Source organism: Oncorhynchus keta, chromosome 17, assembly GCF_023373465.1.
Source record: "Oncorhynchus keta strain PuntledgeMale-10-30-2019 chromosome 17, Oket_V2, whole genome shotgun sequence".
Lineage (NCBI taxonomy): Eukaryota > Metazoa > Chordata > Actinopteri > Salmoniformes > Salmonidae > Oncorhynchus > Oncorhynchus keta.
In genome coordinates, this window is record NC_068437.1 from 56,116,150 (window position 1) to 56,142,469 (window position 26,320).

Genomic DNA, 26,320 nt, shown 5'->3' on the forward strand with positions numbered 1-26,320 from the left:
TCACGTTCTCCACACTTCCACAACAGGAAGTGAAAAAGGGAACCACAATACACTGAGAAAATATCATATGAATTAAAAAAGGTCAATATATTTTGTTGTTATAATCTCTATAAGGGTCAAAGGTTAGATAAATATGCATGTTTAACAAATACTTTTACACAAAATTACAACGTGAGGATATAGGCTAGAATATATATTTTATGTTATCGGAAATTGGTCAATATATTTTCTTGTGGTTTAATATTATCCAGCCATCCATATTGGTACAGTACCTCCACATTCAACATAGTACAGTAGTAGTAGCATTGTACTGTAGAAAAATACTTAACCCAGTGGCCAAAGATGGCTGAAATGACATCATTACCAATTGTTTACAGCCAGAACTAGTTTTCGTCCGCTGGGAACTCACTCTGTTCATTCACTCTGCATAAAAAAATACATCTTTCTCCTAAGTCTTTTTCCTGCAATATAGATATGTACTCCCTCACACCCTCCTTGAATAATATAAAACCTACACTAGCAATAAATAAAAAACACAATTCCAATAGCAAAGACAATTTCGCCCTAGTTCAAGCATCGCAGGAGGGTGTTTTTAAACCTCACAAGTTGGAAGGGAGATTGGAGACTGTGTCCTCTGCCCCGGTAACAGGACGACTTTGGTTGGGATGCGAAGAGTTCGGTGCTTTTTGGCTCACGGCAGTTGGAGGTTCAGATCCCATGGGAGTGTAGTGACTCAGAGGAGTGGCGTGCCCTGGGGTGGGGCTGTACCATTTATTACTGCTGCCACCCACCATGGGAAGAGAGGAACCAAGCCCCCCTGAAGATATGGAGAGAGCCCCTTCCTGGGGTAGATAGCTGTGTGAGCCCGAGGTGGAAACAGTGGGGATAGTCCTGGCATCCTGCATGAAGAGATCCACCAGGGACTCTGCCCTCTGCCCTCTGCACTCTGCCCTCAGCCCTCTCCCATCTACCTGGGGAGGGCATGATGTCTGTGGGGTGAGGGAGCTGTGAGAGCAATTGGCGCTGGAGGGTTGGCTGTGGAGCTGGCTGTGGAGCTGGCTGTGGAGCTGGCTGTGGAGCTGGCTGTGGATGGTGGGGCTGTGTGTTACTGGTGGGGTACAGGCCGGGGAGCCATCCCCTGACCCGTACTGGGCCAGCGAGGCCAGGGCAAAGTGGGAAGAATGAGCAGAGTGCTCTGGGAGAACCTGTGGGAGGAGACTGGGGTGGAGGCCGGGGTGGAGGTCTGCCAGACTGTGATGCACCAGGGAGGATGGGACTCCAACACCTCCAACGCCTCCAACACCTACAATGCCTCCAACACCTCCAACACCCCCAACGCTGGCCTGTTCTGGGATAGATATAGATAGAAACCCACTGGAGCTGTGGTGCTGGGTGGGGTTGCTAGGGCTTGTGGTCGTGTAGGGACAGTGGGGGAGGAGGAGGTGACCTGCTCTCTCCTGATGACCAGGTCCCATCTTGACGTGCTGCTGCTGCTGAGCGCTGTTAGTGTGAGAGTTCTGTAGCTGGCTCAGGATGGGGCTGACAGGGCTACAGATGAGAGGGCTTAGAGTGGAACCAGAGGGGGCTGAGTGGGCTGGGTATCTCGGCGTGCCCATGGTGGGCCTCCCTGGTGCCTCCTGCTGGTGGGTCCCTGGTGGGCCGTAGGGGTGGTGGTGCTGGAGCTGAGCCATGCAGGTGGAGGTGGAGGAGGAGGGTGGATACTCCCGGATGGAGGCCTGGCCCATGGGGAAGGGAGAGGCTCTGCTGGGCTGAGCCTGGGAGTCGGTGGAGGTGATGGAGGAGGTGGGCTGGTACATGGAGGTCAGAGGTGACAGAGGATACATGGAGGAGGCTGTGGAGACTAAATGCTGCGCCCGGAGCGAGGCTAATATCGGAGTGTCCACTCCAGAACAGAACATCACAGAACTGTCCGGAGACGCACCCCCGGAGCCACAGCCACTGGACACGCCCACAAACATGCCCCTCTGCAGACCCTGGCCTCTAGGATCCTTGAATGACTCGGAGACAGAGAGCGGACGGTGAAAGAGGATCGGAGGGAGCTGGGCGTGGAGATGGGAGTGGGAGAAGGCCAGAGCCAGGGAGGTGGTGGCTGCAGCGGTCTGGAGGGGGCCCTGGACCAAGGGAGCCCAGATGACCCCCGGGGTGGAGGTGGGAGATAGGGCGTCGGGATCCAGGGACAGAGGAGACATGTTGCTCTGGATGGCCATGTCCCGGTCTTGTTGTACGATCCTCTGGATGATCGCGTTCTCCAGGAGGTTCACAGCTCCTGAGTTCTGGGTGACTTTGTGTTGGAGCACAGAGTTCCTCTTTCCTGTAGAGAAGAAAGTCAAAGAGAGAAAGATTAGTATGTGTATCTGTTGCAGTCATCTTTGGGTGTGGCTGTCATATTTGATTCATCATTAGAGAGAACCAGAATTAGAGAGAACCAGAATGAGAGAGAACCAGAATGAGAGAGAACCAGAATTAGAGAGAACCAGAATGAGAGAGAACCAGAATGAGAGAGAACGAGAATTGGAGAGAAACATAATTGGAGAGAAACAGAATTAGAGAGAACGAGAATTAGAGAGAACGAGAATTAGAGAGAACGAGAATTAGAGAGAGGCCTTGGTTCTGCACACCACAGTAGGGCTTATCAAACCCTGCCTGTCATCCATTAAACCACAGCTAAATGAGGGCCTTTTTTACACAATGCTTTCACCTCAGGGCAACGAGATATCTCGCCCCTTCTGAATTAAAACAGTCAAATGTGCTGACATAAGAGATCACCATCGGCTTGCCTGAATTTCATTCTCACACTTTCTTTTCACATATTCAGCCAGTTAAAATCCTTCCAGGTTATAATTAAAATGCATTAAGAACAGTACAGAGAAAGTGCAGTAGAGCTGCTCTAGGACTGGCACAGTGACTGGCACAGTGACAGGCACAGTGACTGGCACAGTGACAGGCACAGTGACGGGCACAGTGACAGGCACAGTGACAGGCACAGTGACGGGCACAGTGACGGGCACAGTGACTGGCACAGTGACTGGCACAGTGACGGGCACAGTGACGGGCACAGTGACGGGCACAGTGACGGGCACAGTGACGGGCACAGTGACGGGCACAGTGACGGGCACAGTGACGGGCACAGTGACGGGCACAGTGACGGGCACAGTGACAGGCACAGTGACAGGCACAGTGACAGGCACAGTGACAGGCACAGTGACTGGCACAGTGAGTGGCACAGTGACAGGCACAGTGACGGGCACAGTGACGGGCACAGTGACGGGCACAGTGACGGGCACAGTGACGGGCACAGTGACGGGCACAGTGACGGGCACAGTGACGGGCACAGTGACAGGCACAGTGACAGGCACAGTGACGGGCACAGTGACGGGCACAGTGACGGGCACAGTGACAGGCACAGTGACAGGCACAGTGACAGGCACAGTGACAGGCACAGTGACGGGCACAGTGACTGGCACAGTGACGGGCACAGTGACAGGCACAGTGACGGGCACAGTGACAGGCACAGTGAGTGGCACAGTGATGGGCACAGTGACAGGCACAGTGACAGGCACAGTGAGTGGCACAGTGACTGGCACAGTGACAGGCACAGTGACGGGCACAGTGAGTGGCACAGTGACGGGCACAGTGACTGGCACAGTGACTGGCACAGTGACTGGCACAGTGACTGGCACAGTGACAGGCACAGTGACTGGCACAGTGACTGGCACAGTGACGGGCACAGTGACGGGCACAGTGACGGGCACAGTGACGGGCACAGTGACTGGCACAGTGACTGGCACAGTGACTGGCACAGTGACGGGCACAGTGACTGGCACAGTGACGGGCACAGTGACTGGCACAGTGACAGGCACAGTGACAGGCACAGTGAGTGGCACAGTGACTGGCACAGTGACAGTGGGGCACAGTGACTGGCACAGTGACAGGCACAGTGACTGGCACAGTGACAGGCACAGTGACAGGCACAGTGACAGGCACAGTGACTGACAGTGCACAGTGAGTGGCACAGTGACGGGCACAGTGACAGTGACGGGCACAGTGACTGGCACAGTGACTGGCACAGTGACTGGCACAGTGACAGGCACAGTGACAGGCACAGTGACAGGCACAGTGACTGCACAGTGACGGGCACAGTGACGGGCACAGTGACGTGGCACAGTGAGTGGCACAGTGACTGGCACAGTGACAGGCACAGTGACAGTGACACAGTGACTGGCACAGTGACGGGCACAGTGACGGGCACAGTGACTGGCACAGTGACAGGCACAGTGACAGGCACAGTGAGTGGCACAGTGACGGGCACAGTGACTGGCACAGTGGCACAGTGACAGGCACAGTGACAGGCACAGTGACAGGCACAGTGACGGGCACAGTGGCACAGTGACGGGCACAGTGACAGGCACAGTGACAGGCACAGTGACAGGCACAGTGACGGGCACAGTGACAGGCAGTGACTGGCACAGTGACGGGCACAGTGACGGGCACAGTGAGTGGCACAGTGACGGGCACAGTGACGGGCACAGTGACGGGCACAGTGAGTGGCACAGTGACTGGCACAGTGAGTGGCACAGTGACGGGCACAGTGAGTGGCACAGTGACTGGCACAGTGAGTGGCACAGTGAGTGGCACAGTGACAGGCACAGTGACAGGCACAGTGACTGGCACAGTGACAGGCACAGTGACAGGCACAGTGACGGGCACAGTGACAGGCACAGTGACAGGCACAGTGAGGGCACAGTGACGGGCACAGTGACAGGCACAGTGACTGGCACAGTGAGTGGCACAGTGAGTGGCACAGTGACAGGCACAGTGACAGGCACAGTGACAGGCACAGTGACAGGCACAGTGACGGGCACAGTGAGTGGCACAGTGACTGGCACAGTGAGTGGCACAGTGAGTGGCACAGTGACCGGCACAGTGACAGGCACAGTGACACTTTGGTAGAACAGCAATATGCCTCATTTTTACAAATTGTGTTAGGTTGTTGAGAGGTTGTTGAGAGGTTGTTGAGAGGTTCTTGAGAGGAATATCATACTACTGTAGCTACGAAGGCTTTGGGAAACCAATCCTAGGTTGATGGCCCTCTGTAAGTTGTCACCTATGCGGCCCAGCCGGTCCAGAGCCACGGTCTCGAAGGCCCGTCTCATCATGGGGTACTCCTCCAGGACCTCGTTAAAGTTGTCCACAGACAGAGAGTACAGCCGGCAGTATGTCTCAGCGCGAACACTGGCCGTTCTTCTGCCTCGAGTCAGCAGGCAGATCTCTGCAGGGAAAAGAAGAATGCTTCAGGTCTCGATGTCAACCGACCACTTGGATTTAGTTTTGTCCGCACACGTAGCATGAAATATTAAACCTATTTCATAGAATGATATTTTTTGATATTGAGGAGAGGAGCACTATCGTGCCCTATTTCTATGTAAAACACATTATACAATGTGAGTATTTGATTTCCAAAGTAAACGGTTACAAAACGTCTGATATTCTCATTATGAAACACAGCTGTTTGTGCTGGCCTCCATGTACTGTTACGCACCAGAGGACAGGGAGTCAGAGTAAATGATCATATCGTCAATATGAGTCGATAAAACACACAAAACAAGAGTAGTGTTTTCTGGACTAATTCCACCGATGGAGGACTTAATGTTCTGACCTCGTCTGGTCCTTCTATCGTCAGATCAGCTAAATAAAAACAACCCAAGCTCCGTTCTAGTAAAAAAAACTATGTAGGAGTATTATCAAGGGAAGCTGTCTGGTCTGTCTGTCTGTCTGTCTGTCTGTCTGTCTGTCTGTCTGTCTGTCTGTCTGTCTGTCTCCCTGTCTCCCTCCCTCCCTGTCTCCCTCCCTCCCTGTCTGTCTGTCTGTCTGTACGTGACCCTGTCTGTCTGTCTGTCTGTCTGTCTGTCTGTCTGTCTGTCTGTGACCCTGTTTGTCTGTCTGTCTGCCTGCCTGCCTGCCTGCCTGTCTGTCTCTCTCTCTCTCTTTCTGGCCTCCTTTAGTTCCTGTCTGTCTCTCTCTCTCTTTCTGGCCTCCTTTAGTTCCTGTCTGTCTCTCTCTCTCTTTCTGGCCTCCTTTAGTTCCTGTCTCTCTCTCTCTTTCTGGCCTCCTTTAGTTCCTGTCTGTGTCTCTCTCTCTCTTTCTGGCCTCCTTTAGTTCCTGTCTGTCTCTCTCTCTCTCTCTGGCCTCCTTTAGTTCCTGTCTGTGTCTCTCTCTCTCTTTCTGGCCTCCTTTAGTTCCTGTCTGTGTCTCTCTCTCTCTTTCTGGCCTCCTTTAGTTCCTGTCTGTCTCTCTCTCTCTCTCTGGCCTCCTTTAGTTCCTGTCTGTGTCTCTCTCTCTCTTTCTGGCCTCCTTTAGTTCCTGTCTGTCTGTCTCTCTCTCTCTGGCCTCCTTTAGTTCCCGTCTGTGTCTCTCTCTCTCTTTCTGGCCTCCTTTAGTTCCTGTCTGTGTCTCTCTCTCTCTTTCTGGCCTCCTTTAGTTCCTGTCTGTCTCTCTCTCTCTTTCTGGCCTCCTTTAGTTCCTGTCTGTCTCTCTCTCTCTTTCTGGCCTCCTTTAGTTCCTGTCTATGTCTCTCTCTCTCTTTCTGGCCTCCTTTAGTTCCTGTCTGTCTCTCTCTCTCTTTCTGGCCTCCTTTAGTTCCTGTCTGTCTGTCTCTCTCTTTCTGGCCTCCTTTAGTTCCTGTCTGTCTCTCTATCTCTCTTTCTGGCCTCCTTTAGTTCATGTCTGTGTCTCTCTCTCTTTCTGGCCTCCTTTAGTTCCTGTCTGTCTCTCTCTCTCTTTCTGGCCTCCTTTAGTTCCTGTCTCTCTCTCTCTTTCTGGCCTCCTTTAGTTCCTGTCTGTGTCTCTCTCTCTCTTTCTGGCCTTTAGTTCCTGTCTGTGTCTCTCTCTCTCTTTCTGGCCTCCTTTAGTTCCTGTCTGTGTCTCTCTCTCTCTTTCTGTCCTCCTTTAGTTCCTGTCTGTGTCTCTATCTCTCTTTCTGGCCTCCTTTAGTTCCTGTCTGTCTCTCTCTCTCTCTCTGGCCTCCTTTAGTTCCTGTCTGTGTCTCTCTCTCTCTTTCTGGCCTCCTTTAGTTCCTGTCTGTCTGTCTCTCTCTCTCTGGCCTCCTTTAGTTCCTGTCTGTGTCTCTCTCTCTCTTTCTGGCCTCCTTTAGTTCCTGTCTGTCTCTCTCTCTCTTTCTGGCCTCCTTTAGTTCCTGTCTGTCTCTCTCTCTCTTTCTGGCCTCCTTTAGTTCCTGTCTGTGTCTCTCTCTCTCTTTCTTTTATTTTTTATTTTACCTTTATTTTACTAGGCAAGTCAGTTCCTGTCTGTTCTTATTTTTTCTGGCCTAGGAACAGTCCTGTCTGTGTTAACTGCCTGTTCAGGGGCCTCCTTTGTTCCTTGTCAGCTCGTCTTCTTGCAACCTTTCTGGTTCCTTTAGTTCCTGTCTGTGTCTCTCTCTCTTTCTGGCCTCCTTTAGTTCCTGTCTGTCTCTCTCTCTCTTTCTGGCCTCCTTTAGTTCCTGTCTGTCTCTCTCTCTCTTTCTGGCTTCCTTTAGTTCCTGTCTGTCTCTCTCTCTCTCTCTCTCTCTTTCTGGCCTCCTTTAGTTCCTGTCTGTCTCTCTATCTCTCTTTCTGGCCTCCTTTAGTTCCTGTCTGTGTCTCTCTCTCTTTCTGGCCTCCTTTAGTTCCTGTCTCTCTCTCTCCCTTCCTGTCTCTCTCTCTGGCCTCCTTTAGTTCCTGTCTGTCTCTCTCTCTCTCTTTCTGGCCTCCTTTAGTTCCTGCCTGTCTCTCTCTCCCTTCCTTCCTGTCTGTGTGTGTGTCTCTCTCTCTCTCTCTCTCTGGCCTCCTTTAGTTCTATTTAGTTTTTTAATCTATTTATTTATTAGATTTCTCAAATCTTTTGCTTATCATGAATTCTTGTTCAATACAGTGCACAGACATAACACACATTTCAGGTTTAATCTTCGTGTTGAATGGATTATATTCTCATGTTACAGTTTAATAGACACAGTGGACACAACTCCATCACAAAGCTCAACCTCAACTAAATCCAAAGCCCTTGTGAGATGATTGGTATAAATTATTGTCTTGTCTGTAACACAGAGTCATATAAATTAATGTAATGAATCAATGGATTATGTTTGGAGAAGAACATCCCCGGGAATCTCCCCCGGAACCTCCAGCACCCATGTGATCTCCCCCGGAACCTCCAGCACCCATGTGATCTCCCCCGGGGTTCCGTTTCGACAACATTCTATTTCCACTCCTCATCTCCGGGGACTATGGTCCAAATGTAGCTAAATCTGCCTTATTTGGCTAACGCTGGCACATTGACATTGATATTAAGTGAACACTGAAATATTTATTAATGGCAAATGTCTCTGTGAAATAAATTCCATAAATAAATCAAACGAATATCCCGGAACAATGTGGGGTCCCCCAGGGGTATAGACACGATGTGGGGTCCCCCAGGGGTATTGACACGATGTGGGGTCCCCCAGGGGCAGGTATTGACACGATGTGGGGTCCCCCAGGGGTATTGACACGATGTGGGATCCCCCAGGGGTTAGACACTATTTAGTTTTTTGAATCTATTTCCCCCATTTATTGACACGATTTCCCCCATCTTTTGCTTATCCCCATGAATTGACACGATGTTCCCCAATACAGTGTGGGGTCCCCCAGACATAACACACATTTCCCCAGGTTTAATGTTCCCCAGGGGTTGAATGGATTATATTCTCGATGTTCCCCCAGTTTAATGACACAGTGGGGTCCCCCAGGGGTGGGTATTGACACGATGTGGGGTCACCCAGGGGTATAGACACGATGTGGGGTCCCCCAGGGGCAGGTATTGACACGATGTGGGGTCCCCCAGGGGCGGTATAAATTATGTGTCCCCCAGGGGCTGTAACACAGAGTCCCCCATATTGACCTGATGTAATGTAATGAATCAATGGATTAGGTTTGGAGAAGAACATGTGGGGTCCCCCAGGGGCAGGTAACCTCCAGCACCCATGTGGGGTCCCCCAGGGACAGGTATTGACACGATGTGGGGTCCCCCAGGGGTATAGACACGATGTGGGATCCCCCAGGGGCGGGTATTGACACGATGTGGGGTCCCCCAGGGGTATAGACACGATATGGGGTCCCCCAGGGGTATAGACACGATGTGGGGTCCCCCAGGGGCGGGTATTTACACCGTCCACATTCAAACTTTTCTCTATTTTTTTCAGTTTTATTGTGTTTTAATTGTATTTTATTGTTTTAATTGTGTTTATTTGTGTTTTAATGGCATTTTCTTGTGTTTTCTTGTGTTTTTATCATGTTTTATTGTGTTTTCAGACCCTGGTTCGATTCCAGGCTGTATCACAACCCGGCCGTGATTGGGAGTCCCATAGGGCGGCGCACAATTGGCCCAGCGTCGTCCGGGTTTGGCCGGTGTGTGTGGATATTGTAACAGAGGCTCTGTGACATCTTTCCTACCTCCAAAGTAGGACCCGTCAGACAGCTTGGTCTCTTTGTTGCCCTTGGCGATGACGCAGACCACCCCGTGTTGGATGAAGTACATCTTTCTGCCAACGGTCCCTTCCATAACCACGCTATCCATGGGCTGGAACACCTCAAAACGCAGCTTGGTCAGCATCGACGTCACAAAGTTGGGGTCGGCGTTGGCGAACAGAGGCATCGAAGCCACCAGCTTACGACAGTTGAAGTTGACGATCTCCTGCAAAGACAGAAATCATGAAATAGAAGAAAACTACATTTTAAGTACACAAAAAGGAGAATAAGATTCAGGACACTAGCAAGGTGGTATCGTGAGAAACATTTTGACACTTTTAAGAGACATATGAACAGAGATCTATTGGTATATATCATATGTAAAGGTTGTCAGATCTACATTATACAATTCAATCATTGTTTACACAAGTGATATCATGAGAAACATTTTGTAGGCAGGTAGCTTAGTGGTTAGAGTGGAGGGGTGGCACGTAGCCTAGTGGTTAGAGTGGAGGGGTGGCACGTAGCCTAGTGGTTAGAGTGGAGGGGTGGCACGTAGCCTAGTGGTTAGAGTGGAGGGGTGGCACGTAGCCTAGTGGTTAGAGTGGAGGGGTGGCACGAAGCCTAGTGGTTAGAGTGGAGGGGTGGCACGAAGCCTAGTGGTTAGAGTGGAGGGGTGGCACGTAGCCTAGTGGTTAGAGTGGAGGGGTGGCACGTAGCCTAGTGGTTAGAGTGGAGGGGTGGCACGAAGCCTAGTGGTTAGAGTGGAGGGGTGGCACGTAGCCTAGTGGTTAGAGTGGAGGGGTGGCACGAAGCCTAGTGGTTAGAGTGGAGGGGTGGCAGGTAGCCTAGTGGTTAGAGTGGAGGGGTGGCACGTAGCCTAGTGGTTAGAGTGGAGGGGTGGCACGAAGCCTAGTGGTTAGAGTGGAGGGGTGGCACGAAGCCTAGTGGTTAGAGTGGAGGGGTGCCTAGTGGTTAGAGTGGAGGGGTGGCACGTAGCCTAGTGGTTAGAGTGGAGGGGTGGCACGAAGCCTAGTGGTTAGAGTGGAGGGGTGGCACGTAGCCTAGTGGTTAGAGTGGAGGGGTGGCACGTAGCCTAGTGGTTAGAGTGGAGGGGTGGCACGAAGCCTAGTGGTTAGATTGGAGGGGTGGCACGAAGCCTAGTGGTTAGAGTGGAGGGGTGGCACGAAGCCTAGTGGTTAGAGTGGAGGGGTGGCATGTAGCCTAGTGGTTAGAGTGGAGGGGTGGCACGAAGCCTAGTGGTTAGAGTGGAGGGGGTGGCACGTAGCCTAGTGGTTAGAGTGGAGGGGTGGCACGTAGCCTAGTGGTTAGAGTGGAGGGGTGGCACGTAGCCTAGTGGTTAGAGTGGAGGGGTGGCACGAAGCCTAGTGGTTAGAGTGGAGGGGTGGCACGTAGCCTAGTGGTTAGAGTGGAGGGGTGGCACGTAGCCTAGTGGTTAGAGTGGAGGGGTGGCACGTAGCCTAGTGGTTAGAGTGGAGGGGTGGCACGTAGCCTAGTGGTTAGAGTGGAGGGGTGGCACGAAGCCTAGTGGTTAGAGTGGAGGGGTGGCACGAAGCCTAGTGGTTAGAGTGGAGGGGTGGCACGTAGCCTAGTGGTTAGAGTGGAGGAGTGGCACATAGCCTAGTGGTTAGAGTGGAGGGGTGGCACATAGCCTAGTGGTTAGAGTGGAGGGGTGGCACGAAGCCTAGTGGTTAGAGTGGAGGGGTGGCACGTAGCCTAGTGGTTAGAGTGGAGGGGTGGCACGTAGCCTAGTGGTTAGAGTGGAGGGGTGGCACGTAGCCTAGTGGTTAGAGCGTTGGGCCAGTAACCGTAAAGGTTGCTTGATCGGATCCCCCGAGCTGACAAAGTACAAATCTGTCGTTCTGCCCCCTGAACAAGGCAGTTAACCCACTGTTCCCCGGTAGGCCGTCATTGTAAATAAGAATTTGTTCTTAACTGACTTGCCTAGTTAAATAAAGGTAAAAAAACACTATGTCCCTTATTTGCAGCAAACATAGACCCTGTCCCAAATGACTCCCTACGTAGTGCACTACTTTTTGACCAGAGGCTAATGGTCCCTGATCAAAAGCAGGGCACTAAATAGGCAATAGGGTGCTACACAGAATATTGAACGGATACGTCCCTCAACAAAGTCAGAATGTGTCCAATCTACTAGCCAATGAGATGTAGGCATCACGCCCTGCCATCATTAGGGTGATAAATAACTGCAGTCATAGGGGTTGAGTCCCAAATGGAACCCCATCCTCTACATACTGTAGTGCACTATCTACATGCCAGAGCCCTGTGGGCTAGAAAGGGAATAGTGTGACATTTGGGACTCCGTCATTAAGATGATGGAGATTAAGGCGTGATTGAGACAGAACCCGCAAAGGTTATTATTATCATGATAATGTGTCTGACGTCACACACACACACGCACACACACACACACACACACACACACACACACACACACACACACACACACACACACACACACACACACACACACTGACCTCTCTGAGCGGTTCGTTCAGCTCCCCCAGAATGCTCTCCTCGTCAAACATCTTGCCCTGGAAACGATGTTCATAGTAGTCATGGACACGCTGTCGCATGCCGGCAGGAAGCTTGTGGAAGGACATGTACTGCTCCACCTGTTTATACTGTAGACACAGAGGTAATTGATTAGTTGATTGAAAGACATGTACTGCTCCACCTGTTTATACTGTAGACACAGAGATAATTGATTAGTTTATTGAAAGACATGTACTGCTCCACCTGTTTATACTGTAGACACAGAGATAATTGATTAATTGATTAATTGAAAGACATGTACTGCTCCACCTGTTTATACTGTAGACACAGAGATAATTGATTAGTTGATTGAAAGACATGTACTGCTCCACCTGTTTATACTGTAGACACAGAGGTAATTGATTAGTTGATTGAAAGACATGTACTGCTCCACCTGTTTATACTGTAGACACAGAGGTAATTGATTAGTTGATTGAAAGACATGTACTGCTCCACCTGTTTATACTGTAGACACAGAGATAATTGATTAGTTTATTGAAAGACATGTACTGCTCCACCTGTTTATACTGTAGACACAGAGATAATTGATTAGTTGATTCATTAAAAAGGCATGTACTGCTCCACCTGTTTATACTGTAGACACAGAGATAATTGATTAGTTTATTGAAAGACATGTACTGCTCCACCTGTTTATACTGTAGACACAGAGATAATTGATTAGTTGATTCATTAAAAAGGCATGTACTGCTCCACCTGTTTATACTGTAGACACAGAGATAATTGATTAGTTGATTGAAAGACATGTACTGCTCCACCTTGTCACGAACCGGCTCAAAGCCCGTAACAAAGGGAGACAACGTGGAGATAAGGAGTAGCAAAATATGTATTTATTAACTAAAGCAACTAAGTATAATATACAATGGTGTGTGTAATCAGTAATCAGTAGTGTAAGTGAGTGTTTTGCATGTATGAATGTGATAATGCAGGGTGATGAAAGGTGCCAAAGCAAACAAACAAAAGGCCACCAAGAACCACAACACAATCTACAAAAGGTGTCTGCATGGAGAGAGTCTCCTCCATGAATGGGGAAGTGGTGTATTTATCCTGGGAGACACCTGGCCCAGGTGTTTCCCATGTAGCTGACGACCCTCCCAACTCCGCCCACCGGCATCCTAATAAGGAAACAAGAACAAAGACAGAATACGGCAGACAGAGTGGGAGGGTCGTCACAACCTGTTTATACTGTAGACACAGAGATAATTGATTAGTTGATTGATTAATTGAAAGACATGTACTGCTCCACCTGTTTATACTGTAGACACAGAGATAATTGATTGATTAATTGATTAATTGAAAGACATGTACTGCTCCACCTGTTTATACTGTACAATACAAAGATAATTGATTAGTTGATTCATTAAAAAGACATGTACTGCTCCACCTGTTTATACTGTACAAGACAAAGATAATTGATTGATTAATTGATTAATTGAAAGACATGTACTGCTCCACCTGTTTATACTGTACAATACAAAGATAATTGATTAGTTGATTCATTAAAAAGACATGTACTGCTCCACCTGTTTATACTGTACAAGACAAAGATAATTGATTGATTAATTGATTAATTGAAAGACATGTACTGCTCCACCTGTTTATACTGTACAAGACAAAGATAATTGATTGATTAATTGAAAGACATGTACTGCTCCACCTGTTTATACTGTACAAGACAAAGATAATTGATTGATTCATTGATTCATTGAAAGACATGTACTGCTCCACCTGTTTATACTGTACAAGACAAAGATAATTGATTAGTTGATTCATTAAAAAGAAATGTACTGCTCCACCTGTTTATACTGTACAAGACAAAGATAATTGATTAGTTGATTCATTGATTAATTAAAAAGGCATGTACTGCTCCACCTGTTTATACTGTAGACACAGAGATAATTGATTGATTAATTGATTAATTGAAAGACATGTACTGCTCCACCTGTTTATACTGTAGACAGAGATAATTGATTGATTAATTGAAAGACATGTACTGCTCCACCTGTTTATCCTGTACAAGACAAAGATAATTGATTGATTAGTTGATTCATTAAAAAGACATGTACTGCTCCACCTGTTTATACTGTACAAAACAAAGATAATTGATTGATTAGTTGATTCATTAAAAAGACATGTACTGCTCCACCTGTTTATACTGTAGACACAAAGATAATTGATTAGTTGATTCATTGATTGATGAATTAAAAAGGCATGTACTGCTCCACCTGTTTATACTGTAGACACAAAGATAATTGATTAGTTGATTCATTGATTGATTCATTAAAAAGGCATGTACTGCTCCAACTGTTTATACTGTAGACAAAGATAATTGATTAGTTGATTAATTGATTGATTAATTAAAAAGGCATGTACTGCACCACCTGTTTATACTGTCATGACGTTGGCCTGGGGGTAGGTTTATGACAGTCATAAATACCTCTCCCCCCTTTATCCTTTCTCTACCCTAGAGATTCTGGGAACATCAGTATGTGGGGGGAAATGAACTATATTCTGGTAATCCGACCAATTGAACATATGCAGTGGTACTTAATGAATATGATGTCAGTTCGCTTGTCATCTGAGACATTCTCATCAATGATATGATGACATAAACTCTACAGTGGAAAGTCTGCACATTGTAGTTATCGGATTCACATGGAATTGTTGTTAAATCTAAATGTTTGAATATAAAATTATTGGTGAAGAGATGAAATGTAATTTTAGCTTCCAAATGAGAGATTTGGGTTTTCATAAGGTTAGGGCTCTGCTCAATCAGTGGCCCGCCCCTGTGAAGAGACATGGGTTATAAAACTTTTCAGACACACCCTTTTCCCTCCACTATATAAAGCCTTCACGAAAATGTAACCTCCTGTTCCAAGTACGCGAGGGCTGCAGCCTCTGCGTTAAAAGGGCAAATAACTTGCTGTTCCGAGGATGTGAGGACGACGGTCCGATGTCAGAATGGTTTAGATAATAACTACAGAATGAAGCCAACCTCTGTGTGAGCTTTTGTTGCGAATGGTATGAACTTTGAACTCTTAGTCACTACAGAAGTGATACCTCCTAGCCGTTGAGTTAGCAACAGCAGCTGCAAACGTGGGCTAGGAAAGAACAGACAGAGTATTCCGTCTACCACACAACAACGTTACTACAACATATCCAATTTACCACCAGAGACATTCTTCAAAGGACTCGGTTGGGCAACACGGCCTTCCATCTACCACCAACCTACTGATGCGCAGCTCAGAGTAATTATTTATGGGCGGTAATTTGGAATGCATAAGATACTGTATTGAAGATAGCATGGCTTCTCCCTTTGTTCCTCAAGTCTTCCCGCTCTTTCACTCAAACCCAGACCCCTTTTCTTTTGTGTAACCAGCTGTCATATCTGTTCCGTCCACTAGGGATGTTTCCCTTTATGACAACATTTGTAATCAATGTATGATTAATTCTGTGTATATGTAATTCTGTGTGATTAGTTAGGTATTTAGTAAATAAATAATTAAACCCAATTTTGTATTGCTGATTCAACTTGTTAGCCAGGGTTCGTGAAGATAACCAAGAATTTACAACTTTCAAATGAGACTGAAATCTTTCCACTGGGATTCTCTGCCTCTAACCCTGTTACGGGGGCTGAGTCACTGGCTTGCTGGGGCTCTCTCATGCCGTCCCTGGGGGGGGGGTGCGTCACCTGGGTGGGTTGATTCACTGTTGTGGTCAGCCTGTCTGGGTTGGCGCCCCCCCCCCCCCCTTGGGTTGTACCGTGGCGGAGATCTTTGTGGGCTATACTCGGCCTTGTCTCAGGATGGTAAGTTGGTGGTTGAAGATATCCCTCTAGTGGTGTGGGGGCTGTGCTTTGGCAAAGTGGGTGGGGTTATATCCTTCCTGTTTGGCCCTGTCCGGGGGTGTCCTCGGATGGGGCCACAGTGTCTCCTGACCCCTCCTGTCTCAGCCTCCAGTATTTATGCTGCAGTAGTTTATGTGTTGTGGGGCTAGGGTCAGTTTGTTATATCTGGAGTACTTCTCCTGTCCTATTCGGTGTCCTGTGTGAATCTAAGTGTGCGTTCTCTAATTCTCTCCTTCTCTCTTTCTTTCTCTCTCTCGGAGGACCTGAGCCCAGGACCATGCCCCAGGACTACCTGACATGATGACTCCTTGCTGTCCCCAGTCCACCTGGCCATGCTGCTGCTCCAGTTTGTCCCAGGACTGTTCTGCTGTCCCCAGTCCACCTACTAGTTTCATGTTCTGCCTTAATTATTCAACCATGCTGGTCATTTATGAACATTTGAACATCTTGGCCACGTTCTGTTATAATCTCCACCCGGCACAGCCAGAAGAGGACTGGCCACCCCACATAGCCCGGTTCCTCTCTAGGTTTCTTCCTAGGTTTTGGCCTTTCTAGGGAGTTTTTCCTAGCCACCGTGCTTTTACACCTGCATTGTTTGCTGTTTGGGGTTTTAGGCTGTGTTTCTGTACAGCACTTTGAGATATCAGCTGATGTACGAAGGGCTATATAAATACATTTGATTTGATTTGATTTGACTTTATTTCATTTAATTTGATTAGATTTGATTTGATTTGAAATAGGGTGATGATAAATATTGACTGCTATTGATGTCAAATATCACTAGATCTTTAAGAGTTTATTCGGAAGATAACTGCTCTATAAATATTATTTCGTGGTGCCCCGACTTTCTAGTTAATTACAATGACATGATTAGCTCAATCAGGTAATATTAATTACGGAGAAAGCATTTTATAGAATAGCATGTCATATCACTTAATCCGGCATAGACAAAGACACGACAATACTCAAATCAAATCAATCAAATCACAAATGGTATTTGTCACATGATTCGTAAACAGGTGTAGACTAACAGGTAGACTAACAGGTAGACTAACAGGTGTAGACTAACAGGTAGACTAACAGGTGTAGTAGACTAACAGGTAGACTAACAGGTGTAGGCTAACAGGTAGACTGACAGGTGTCTCTCTATGTCTCTGTCTGTCTCTGTCTCTGTCTCTGTCTCTGTCTCTGTCTCTCTCCCTCCCTCCCTCTCTCTCTCTCTCTCAGGCCCTCACTACTGAGAAGGCAAGGCCAGACCATCGGACTCGGAGTCCAGCAGTCACTCACCTTCTCCTGGTACTGACGTCGGGACGAGTCCAGTGACTGGATCAGAGCGGTAGCATGGCCTACGAACATGGCATAGCAGGTGGCTCCCACGATCATACTGAGGATGGTGAGCCAAACGTCTACCAAGCCCACAGGAGGGTACATCCCGTACCCGATACACAGCATGTGACTCATAGCCTTGAACAGGGCATAGGAATACTGCTGGCCCCACGTGTCATTCTGTAGGAGGGATGGAGAGAGGAGAAGAGAAGGAGAGATTAAAAGAAGAGTGAGAGAAAAGAAAAAGGAATGAGAGATGAGAAGACACTGGGGGGTAGACTGGACACTAGGGGTAGATTGGACACTAGGGGTAGATTGGACACTAGGGGTAGACTGGACACTAGGGATAGACTGGACACTAGGGGTAGACTGGACACTAGAGGTAGACTGGATACTAGGGATAGACTGGACACTAGAGGTAGACTGGATACTAGGGATAGACTGGACACTAGGGATAGACTGGACACTAGAGGTAGACTGGATACTAGGGATAGACTGGACACTAGGGATAGACTGGACACTAGAGGTAGACTGGACACTAGGGGTAGACTGGACACTAGGGATAGACTGGACACTAGGGATAGACTGGACACTAGGGATAGACTGGACACTAGGGATAGACTGGACACTAGAGGTAGACTGGACACTAGGGGTAGACTGGACACTAGGGATAGACTGGACACTAGGGGTGGACTGGATACTAGAGGTAGACTGGACACTAAGGATAGACTGGACACTAGGGGTGGACTGGACACTAGAGGTAGACTGGACACTAGAGGTAGACTGGACACTAGGGGTAGACTGGACACTAGAGGTAGACTGGACACTAGGGGTAGACTGGACACTAGGGGTAGACTGGGCACGAGGGATAGACTGGACACTAGAGGTAGACTGGACACTAGGGGTAGACTGGATACTCGGGGTAGACTGGACACTAGAGGTAGACTGGACACTAGGGATAGACTGGACACTAGGGGTAGACTGGACACTAGGGGTAGACTGGACACTAGAGGTAGACTGGACACTAGGGATAGACTGGACACTAAGGATAGACTGGACACTAGGGGTAGATTGGACACTAGGGGTAGACTGGACACTAGGGGTGGACTGGACACTAGGGATAGACTGGACACTAGGGATAGACTGGACACTAGGGGTAGACTGGACACTAAGGGCAGACTGGACACTAAGGGTAGACTGGACACTAGGGGTAGACTGGACACTAGAGGTAGATGGACACTAGAGGTAGACTGGACACTAGGGGTAGACTGGACACTAGAGGTAGACTGGACACTAGAGGTAGATGGACACTAGAGGTAGACTGGACACTAGAGGTAGACTGGACACTAGGGGTAGACTGGACACTAGAGGTAGATGGACACTAGAGGTAGACTGGACACTAGGGGTCGACTGGACACTAGGGATAGACTGGACACTAGGGGTAGACTAGACACTAGAGGTAGACTGGACACTAGGGGTAGACTGGACACTAGAGGTAGACTGGACACTAGAGGTAGATTGGACACTAGGGATAGACTGGACACTAGGGATAGACTGGACACTAGGGGTAGATTGGACACTAGGGATAGACTGGACACTAGGGGTAGACTGGACACTAGGTGTAGACTGGACACTAGGGGTAGACTGGACACTAGGGGTAGACTGGACACTAGGTGTAGACTGGACACTAGGGGTAGACTGGACACTAGAGGTAGACTGGACACTAGGGGTAGACTGGACACTAGGGGTAGACTGGACACTAGGGGTAGACTGGACACTAGGGGTAGACTGGATACTAGAGGTAGACTGGACACTAGAGGTAGACTGGACACTAGGGGTAGACTGGACACTAGGGATAGACTGGACACTAGGGATAGACTGGACACTAGGGGTAGACTGGACACTAGGGATAGACTGGACACTAGGGATAGACTGGACACTAAGGATAGACTGGACACTAGGGATAGACTGGACACTAGAGGTAGATGGACACTAGGGGTAGACTGGACACTAGGGGTAGACTGGACACTAGAGGTAGACTGGACACTAGAGGTAGACTGGACACTAGGGGTAGACTGGACACTAGAGGTAGGTAGACTGGACACTAGGGGTAGATGGACATGATGGAAAGATGGAGCAGATTGCCTAATGCTCCAGGATGAGTAAAAGTCCTGAGGGGTTAAGTATGTGAGTAAGACCTTTGGAACACAGGACTTTTAGAACACTGGACTTTTGGAATGCTGACCACCATCTTGTTTCTGATTACCCAACAGTCAGAAGGGGAAGTCCTGTAGCACAGGAACCGGTGTGTGTGCGTGTGTGTGTTTATGTGTGTGTGTGTGTGTGTGTGTGTGTGTGTGTGTGTGTGTGTGTGTGTGTGTGTGTGTGTGTGTGTGTGTGTGTGTGTGTGTGTGTGTGTGTGTACTAACCACCATCTTGTTTCTGGTGACCCAGCAGTCAGAGGGGAACTCCTGCAGCATGGGAACCAGGAATTGCAGACATCCATCCCAGTGACACAACAGCAGCATCATAGCTATCAGGTTCACGATCCTCACCATGGCACTGGCCAGGTCATAGGTCATATGGAAAACCTAGGAGATTAGAATTAGAATGAGAAAAACTTTATTGTCCACCACGCAAGGGGGATTAACTAACATTACTGAACCTGCAGCTAGCTAAGTAACTATTTTATTCTAATTCGCCAGCAGTGTAAACACCACTAAAAACCACTAAACACTACTAAATACTACTAAACATCACTAAACATCACTAAATACTACTAAACATCACTAAATACTACTAAACATCACTAAATACTACTAAACACCACTAAAAACTACTAAACATCACTAAATACTACTAAACATCACTAAATACTACTAAACACCACTAAACATCACTAAATACTACTAAACATCACTAAATACTACTAAACACCACTAAACATCACTAAATACTACTAAACACCACTAAACATCACTAAATACTACTAAACATCACTAAATACTACTAAACACCACTAAATACTACTAAACATCACTAAATACTACTAAACATCACTAAATACTACTAAACATCACTAAATACTACTAAACATCACTAAATACTACTAAACACCACTAAACATCACTAAATACTACTAACCACCACTAAACATCACTAAATACTACTAAACACCACTAAATACTACTAAACACCACTAAACATCACTAAATACTACTAAACACCACTAAACATCACTAAATACTACTAAACACCACTAAACATCACTAAATACTACTAAACACCACTAAACATCACTAAATACTACTACATACTACTAAACACCACTAAACACCACTAAATACTACTAAATACTACTAAACACCACTAAACATCACTAAATACTACTAAACACCACTAAACATCACTAAATACTACTAAACACCACTAAACATCACTAAATACTACTAAACACCACTAAACATCACTAAATACTACTAAACACCACTAAACATCACTAAATACTACTAAACAACACTAAATACTACTAAACACCACTAAACATCACTAAATACTACTAAATACTACTAAACATCACTAAATACTACTACATACTACTAAACACCACTAAACACCACTAAATACTACTACATATTACTAAACACCCCTAAACACCACTAAATACTACTAAACACCACTAAACATCACTAAATACTACTAAACATCACTAAATACTACTAAACACCACTAAATACTGCTAAACACCACTAAATACTACTAAACACCACTAAACATCACTAAATACTACTAAACACCACTAAACATCACTAAATACTACTACATACTACTAAACACCACTAAACACCACTAAATACTACTACATATTACTAAACACCCCTAAACACCACTAAATACTACTAAACACCACTAAACATCACTAAATACTACTAAACACCACTAAACATCACTAAATACTACTAAACATCACTAAATACTACTAAATACTACTAAACACCACTAAATACTACTAAACACCACTAAACATCACTAAATACTACTAAACACCACTAAACATCACTAAATACTACTACATACTACTAAACACCACTAAACACCACTAAATACTACTACATATTACTAAACACCCCTAAACACCACTAAATACTACTAAACACCACTAAACATCACTAAATACTACTAAACATCACTAAATACTACTAAACACCACTAAAAATCACTAAATACTACTACATACTACTAAACACCACTAAACACCACTAAATACTACTACATATTACTAAACACCCCTAAACACCACTAAATACTACTAAACACCACTAAACACCACTAAACACCACTATTATTATTATTATTAAACACTACTAAACACTACTAAACATCACCAAATACTACTAAACACCACTAAACACCACTAAATACTACTAAACACCCCTAAACACCACTAAACACTACTGAGACATCACTAAATACTACTAAACACTACTAAACACCCCTAAACACCACTAAACACCACTAAATACTACTAAACACCCCTAAACACCACTAAACACTACTAAACACTACTTAGACATCACTAAATACTACTAAATACTACTACATACTACAAAACACCACTAAACACCACTAAACACCACTAAACAACACTAAATACTTCTAAACATCACTAAATACTGCTAAACACCACTAAACACCACTAAATACTACTAAACACTACTACACATCACTAAATACTACTAAACACCACTAAATACTACTAAGCACCACTGAACACCATTAAACACCACTAAACACCCCTAAACACCACTAAACACTACTAAACATCACTAAATACTACTAAACACCACTAAACACCACTAAACACCCCTAAACACCACTAAATACTACTACATACTACTAAACACCCCTAAACACCACTAAACACTACTAAACACTACTTAGACATCACTAAATACTACTAAACACCCCTAAACACCACTAAACACCCCTAAACACCACTAAATACTACTACATACTACTAAACACCCCTAAACACCACTAAACACTACTAAACACTACTTAGACATCACTAAATACTACTAAATACTACTACTAAACACCACTAAACACTACTAAACACCACTAAATACTACTACATACTACTAAACACCCCTAAACACCACTAAAAATCACTAAATACTACTAAATACTACTACTAAACACCACTAAACACCCCTAAACACCACTAAACACCACTAAATACTACTAAACACCACTAAACGCTAGTAAACATCACTAAATACTACTAAACACCCATAAACACCACTAAAAATCACTAAATACTGCTAAACACCACTAAACACCACTAAATACTACTAAACTCCACTAACTACTACTTAACATCACTAAATACCCCTAAACACTACTAAACACCACTAAATACTACTAAACACCACTAAACACTACTAAACATCACTAAATACTACTAAACACCACTAAAAACTACTAAACACCACTAAATACTACTAAACACCCCTAAACACCACTAAACACCCCTAAACACTACTAAACATCACTAAACACCCCTAAACACTACTTAAAGATCACTAAACACTACTAAACACCACTAAATACTACTAAACACCCATAAACAACACTAAACACCACTAAACATCACTAAATACTACTAAACACCACTAAACGCCCCTAAACACCACTAAATACTACTAAACACCATTAAACACTACTAAACATCACTAAATACTACTAAACACCCATAACATCACTAAATACTGCTAAACACCACTAAACACCACTAAATACTACTAAACACCACTAAACACCACTAAATACTACTAAACACCACTAAATACTACTAAACACCACTAAACACCACTAAACACCACTAAATACTACTAAACACCACTAAACACCACTAAATACTACTAAACACCCATAAACATCACTAAATACTACTAAACACCCCTAAACACCACTAAACACTACTAAACATCACTAAATACTACTAAACACCACTAAACACCACTAAACACCCATAAACATCACTAAATACTACTAAACACCCCTAAACACCACTAAACACTACTAAACATCACTAAATACTGCTAAACACCACTAAATACTACTAAACACCACTAAAAACTACTAAACACCACTAAACACCACTAAATATTACTACATACTACTAAACACCAGTCTATCATCTGAGTCCCTTTCCTCATAGACCACATCACATGTTGTTAATCTGAGTCCCTCTCCCCCATAGACCACATCACACTGTTGTTAATCTGAGTCCCTCTCCTCATAGACCACATCACACTGTTGTTAATCTGAGTCCCTCTCCCCATAGACCATATCACATGTTGTTAATCTGAGTCCCTCTCCCCCATAGACCACATCACATGTTGTTAATCTGAGTCCCTCTCCCCATAGACCACATCACATGTTGTTAATCTGAGTCCCTCTCCTCATAGACCACATCACACTGTTGTTAATCTGAGTCCCTCTCCCCATAGACCATATCACATGTTGTTAATCTGAGTCCCTCTCCCCATAGACCACATCACATGTTGTTAATCTGAGTCCCTCTCCCCATAGACCACATCACATGTTGTTAATCTGAGTCCCTCTCCTCATAGACCACATCACATGTTGTTAATCTGAGTCCCTCTCCTCATAGACCACATCACATGTTGTTAATCTGAGTCCCTCTCCCCATAGACCACATCACATGTTGTTAATCTGAGTCCCTCTCCCCATAGACCATATCACATGTTGTTAATCTGAGTCCCTCTCCTCATAGACCACATCACATGTTGTTAATCTGAGTCCCTCTCCTCATAGACCATATCACATGTTGTTAATCTGAGTCCCTCTCCCCCATAGACCACATCACATGTTGTTAATCTGAGTCCCTCTCCCCATAGACCACATCACATGTTGTTAATCTGAGTCCCTCTCCTCATAGACCACATCACATGTTGTTAATCTGAGTCCCTCTCCTCATAGACCACATCACATGTTGTTAATCTGAGTCCCTCTCCCCATAGACCACATCACATGTTGTTAATCTGAGTCCCTCTCCTCATAGACCACATCACATGTTGTTAATCTGAGTCCCTCTCCCCCATAGACCACATCACATGTTGTTAATCTGAGTCCCTCTCCTCATAGACCATATCACATGTTGTTAATCTGAGTCCCTCTCCCCCATAGACCACATCACATGTTGTTAATCTGAGTCCCTCTCCCCATAGACCATATCACATGTTGTTAATCTGAGTCCCTCTCCTCATAGACCACATCACATGTTGTTAATCTGAGTCCCTCTCCCCATAGACCACATCACATGTTGATGAGTCCCTCTCCCCATAGACCACATCACAGTGTTGTTAATCTGAGTCCCTCTCCCCATAGACCACATCACAGTGTTGTTAATCTGAGTCCCTCTCCCCATAGACCACATCACAGTGTTGTTAATCTGAGTCCCTCTCCCCATAGACCACATCACAGTGTTGTTAATCTGAGTCCCTCTCCCCCATAGACCACATCACATGTTGTTAATCTGAGTCCCTCTCCCCATAGACCACATCACAGTGTTGTTAATCTGAGTCCCTCTCCCCATAGACCACATCACAGTGTTGTTAATCTGAGTCCCTCTCCCCATAGACCACATCACAGTGTTGTTAATCTGAGTCCCTCTCCCCATAGACCACATCACATGTTGTTAATCTGAGTCCCTCTCCCCATAGACCACATCACATGTTGTTAATCTGAGTCCCTCTCCTCATAGACCACATCACACTGTTGTTAATCTGAGTCCCTCTCCCCCATAGACCACATCACATGTTGTTAATCTGAGTCCCTCTCCCCCATAGACCACATCACATGTTGTTCATCTGAGCCCCTCTCCCCATAGACCACATCACACTGTTGTTAATCTGAGTCCCTCTCCTCATAGACCACATCACATGTTGTTAATCTGAGCCCCTCTCCCCATAGACCACATCACAGTGTTGTTAATCTGAGTCCCTCTCCTCATAGACCACATCACACTGTTGTTAATCTGAGCCCCTCTCCCCATAGACCACATCACAGTGTTGTTAATCTGAGTCCCTCTCCCCCATAGACCATATCACATGTTGTTATTCTGAGTCCCTCTCCCCATAGACCACATCACAGTGTTGTTAATCTGAGTCCCTCTCCCCATAGACCACATCACATGTTGATGAGTCCCTCTCCCCATAGACCACATCACATGTTGATGAGTCCCTCTCCCCATAGACCACATCACATGTTGTTAATCTGAGCCCCTCTCCCCATAGACCACATCACATGTTGATGAGTCCCTCTCCTCATAGACCACATCACACTGTTGTTAATCTGAGCCCCTCTCCCCATAGACCACATCACAGTGTTGTTAATCTGAGTCCCTCTCCTCATAGACCACATCACACTGTTGTTAATCTGAGCCCCTCTCCCCATAGACCACATCACAGTGTTGTTAATCTGAGTCCCTCTCCTCATAGACCACATCACACTGTTGTTATTCTGAGTCCCTCTCCCCATAGACCACATCACATGTTGTTAATCTGAGTCCCTCTCCTCATAGACCACATCACACTGTTGTTATTCTGAGTCCCTCTCCCCATAGACCACATCACACTGTTGTTATTCTGAGTCCCTCTCCCCATAGACCACATCACAGTGTTGTTAATCTGAGTCCCTCTCCCCATAGACCATATCACATGTTGTTAATCTGAGTCCCTCTCCCCATAGACCACATCACAGTGTTGTTATTCTGAGTCCCTCTCCTCATAGACCACATCACAGTGTTGTTAATCTGAGTCCCTCTCCTCATAGACCACATCACATGTTGTTAATCTGAGCCCCTCTCCCCATAGACCACATCACAGTGTTGTTAATCTGAGTCCCTCTCCCCATAGACCACATCACATGTTGTTAATCTGAGCCCCTCTCCCCATAGACCACATCACAGTGTTGTTAATCTGAGTCCCTCTCCCCATAGACCACATCACACTGTTGTTAATCTGAG

At 46.0% G+C, this 26,320-nt stretch overlaps 1 protein-coding gene across 1 annotated transcript in view; it reads right to left on the bottom strand.

The window, feature by feature from the left end:
- Window positions 1-26,320, bottom strand: part of LOC118373858 (potassium/sodium hyperpolarization-activated cyclic nucleotide-gated channel 3-like) — a 52,684-nt gene continuing 26,364 nt past the window's right edge. Inside the window, exons 3-8 of the mRNA XM_052467032.1 lie at window positions 19,695-19,856; window positions 17,227-17,445; window positions 12,017-12,163; window positions 9,486-9,726; window positions 5,126-5,290; window positions 1-2,332 (exon numbers count right to left, since the gene is read on the bottom strand). Coding sequence (XP_052322992.1) covers window positions 600-2,332; window positions 5,126-5,290; window positions 9,486-9,726; window positions 12,017-12,163; window positions 17,227-17,445; window positions 19,695-19,856 — 2,667 coding nt within the window. The 3' untranslated portion in view covers window positions 1-599. The remainder of the gene's footprint in view (window positions 2,333-5,125; window positions 5,291-9,485; window positions 9,727-12,016; window positions 12,164-17,226; window positions 17,446-19,694; window positions 19,857-26,320) is intronic.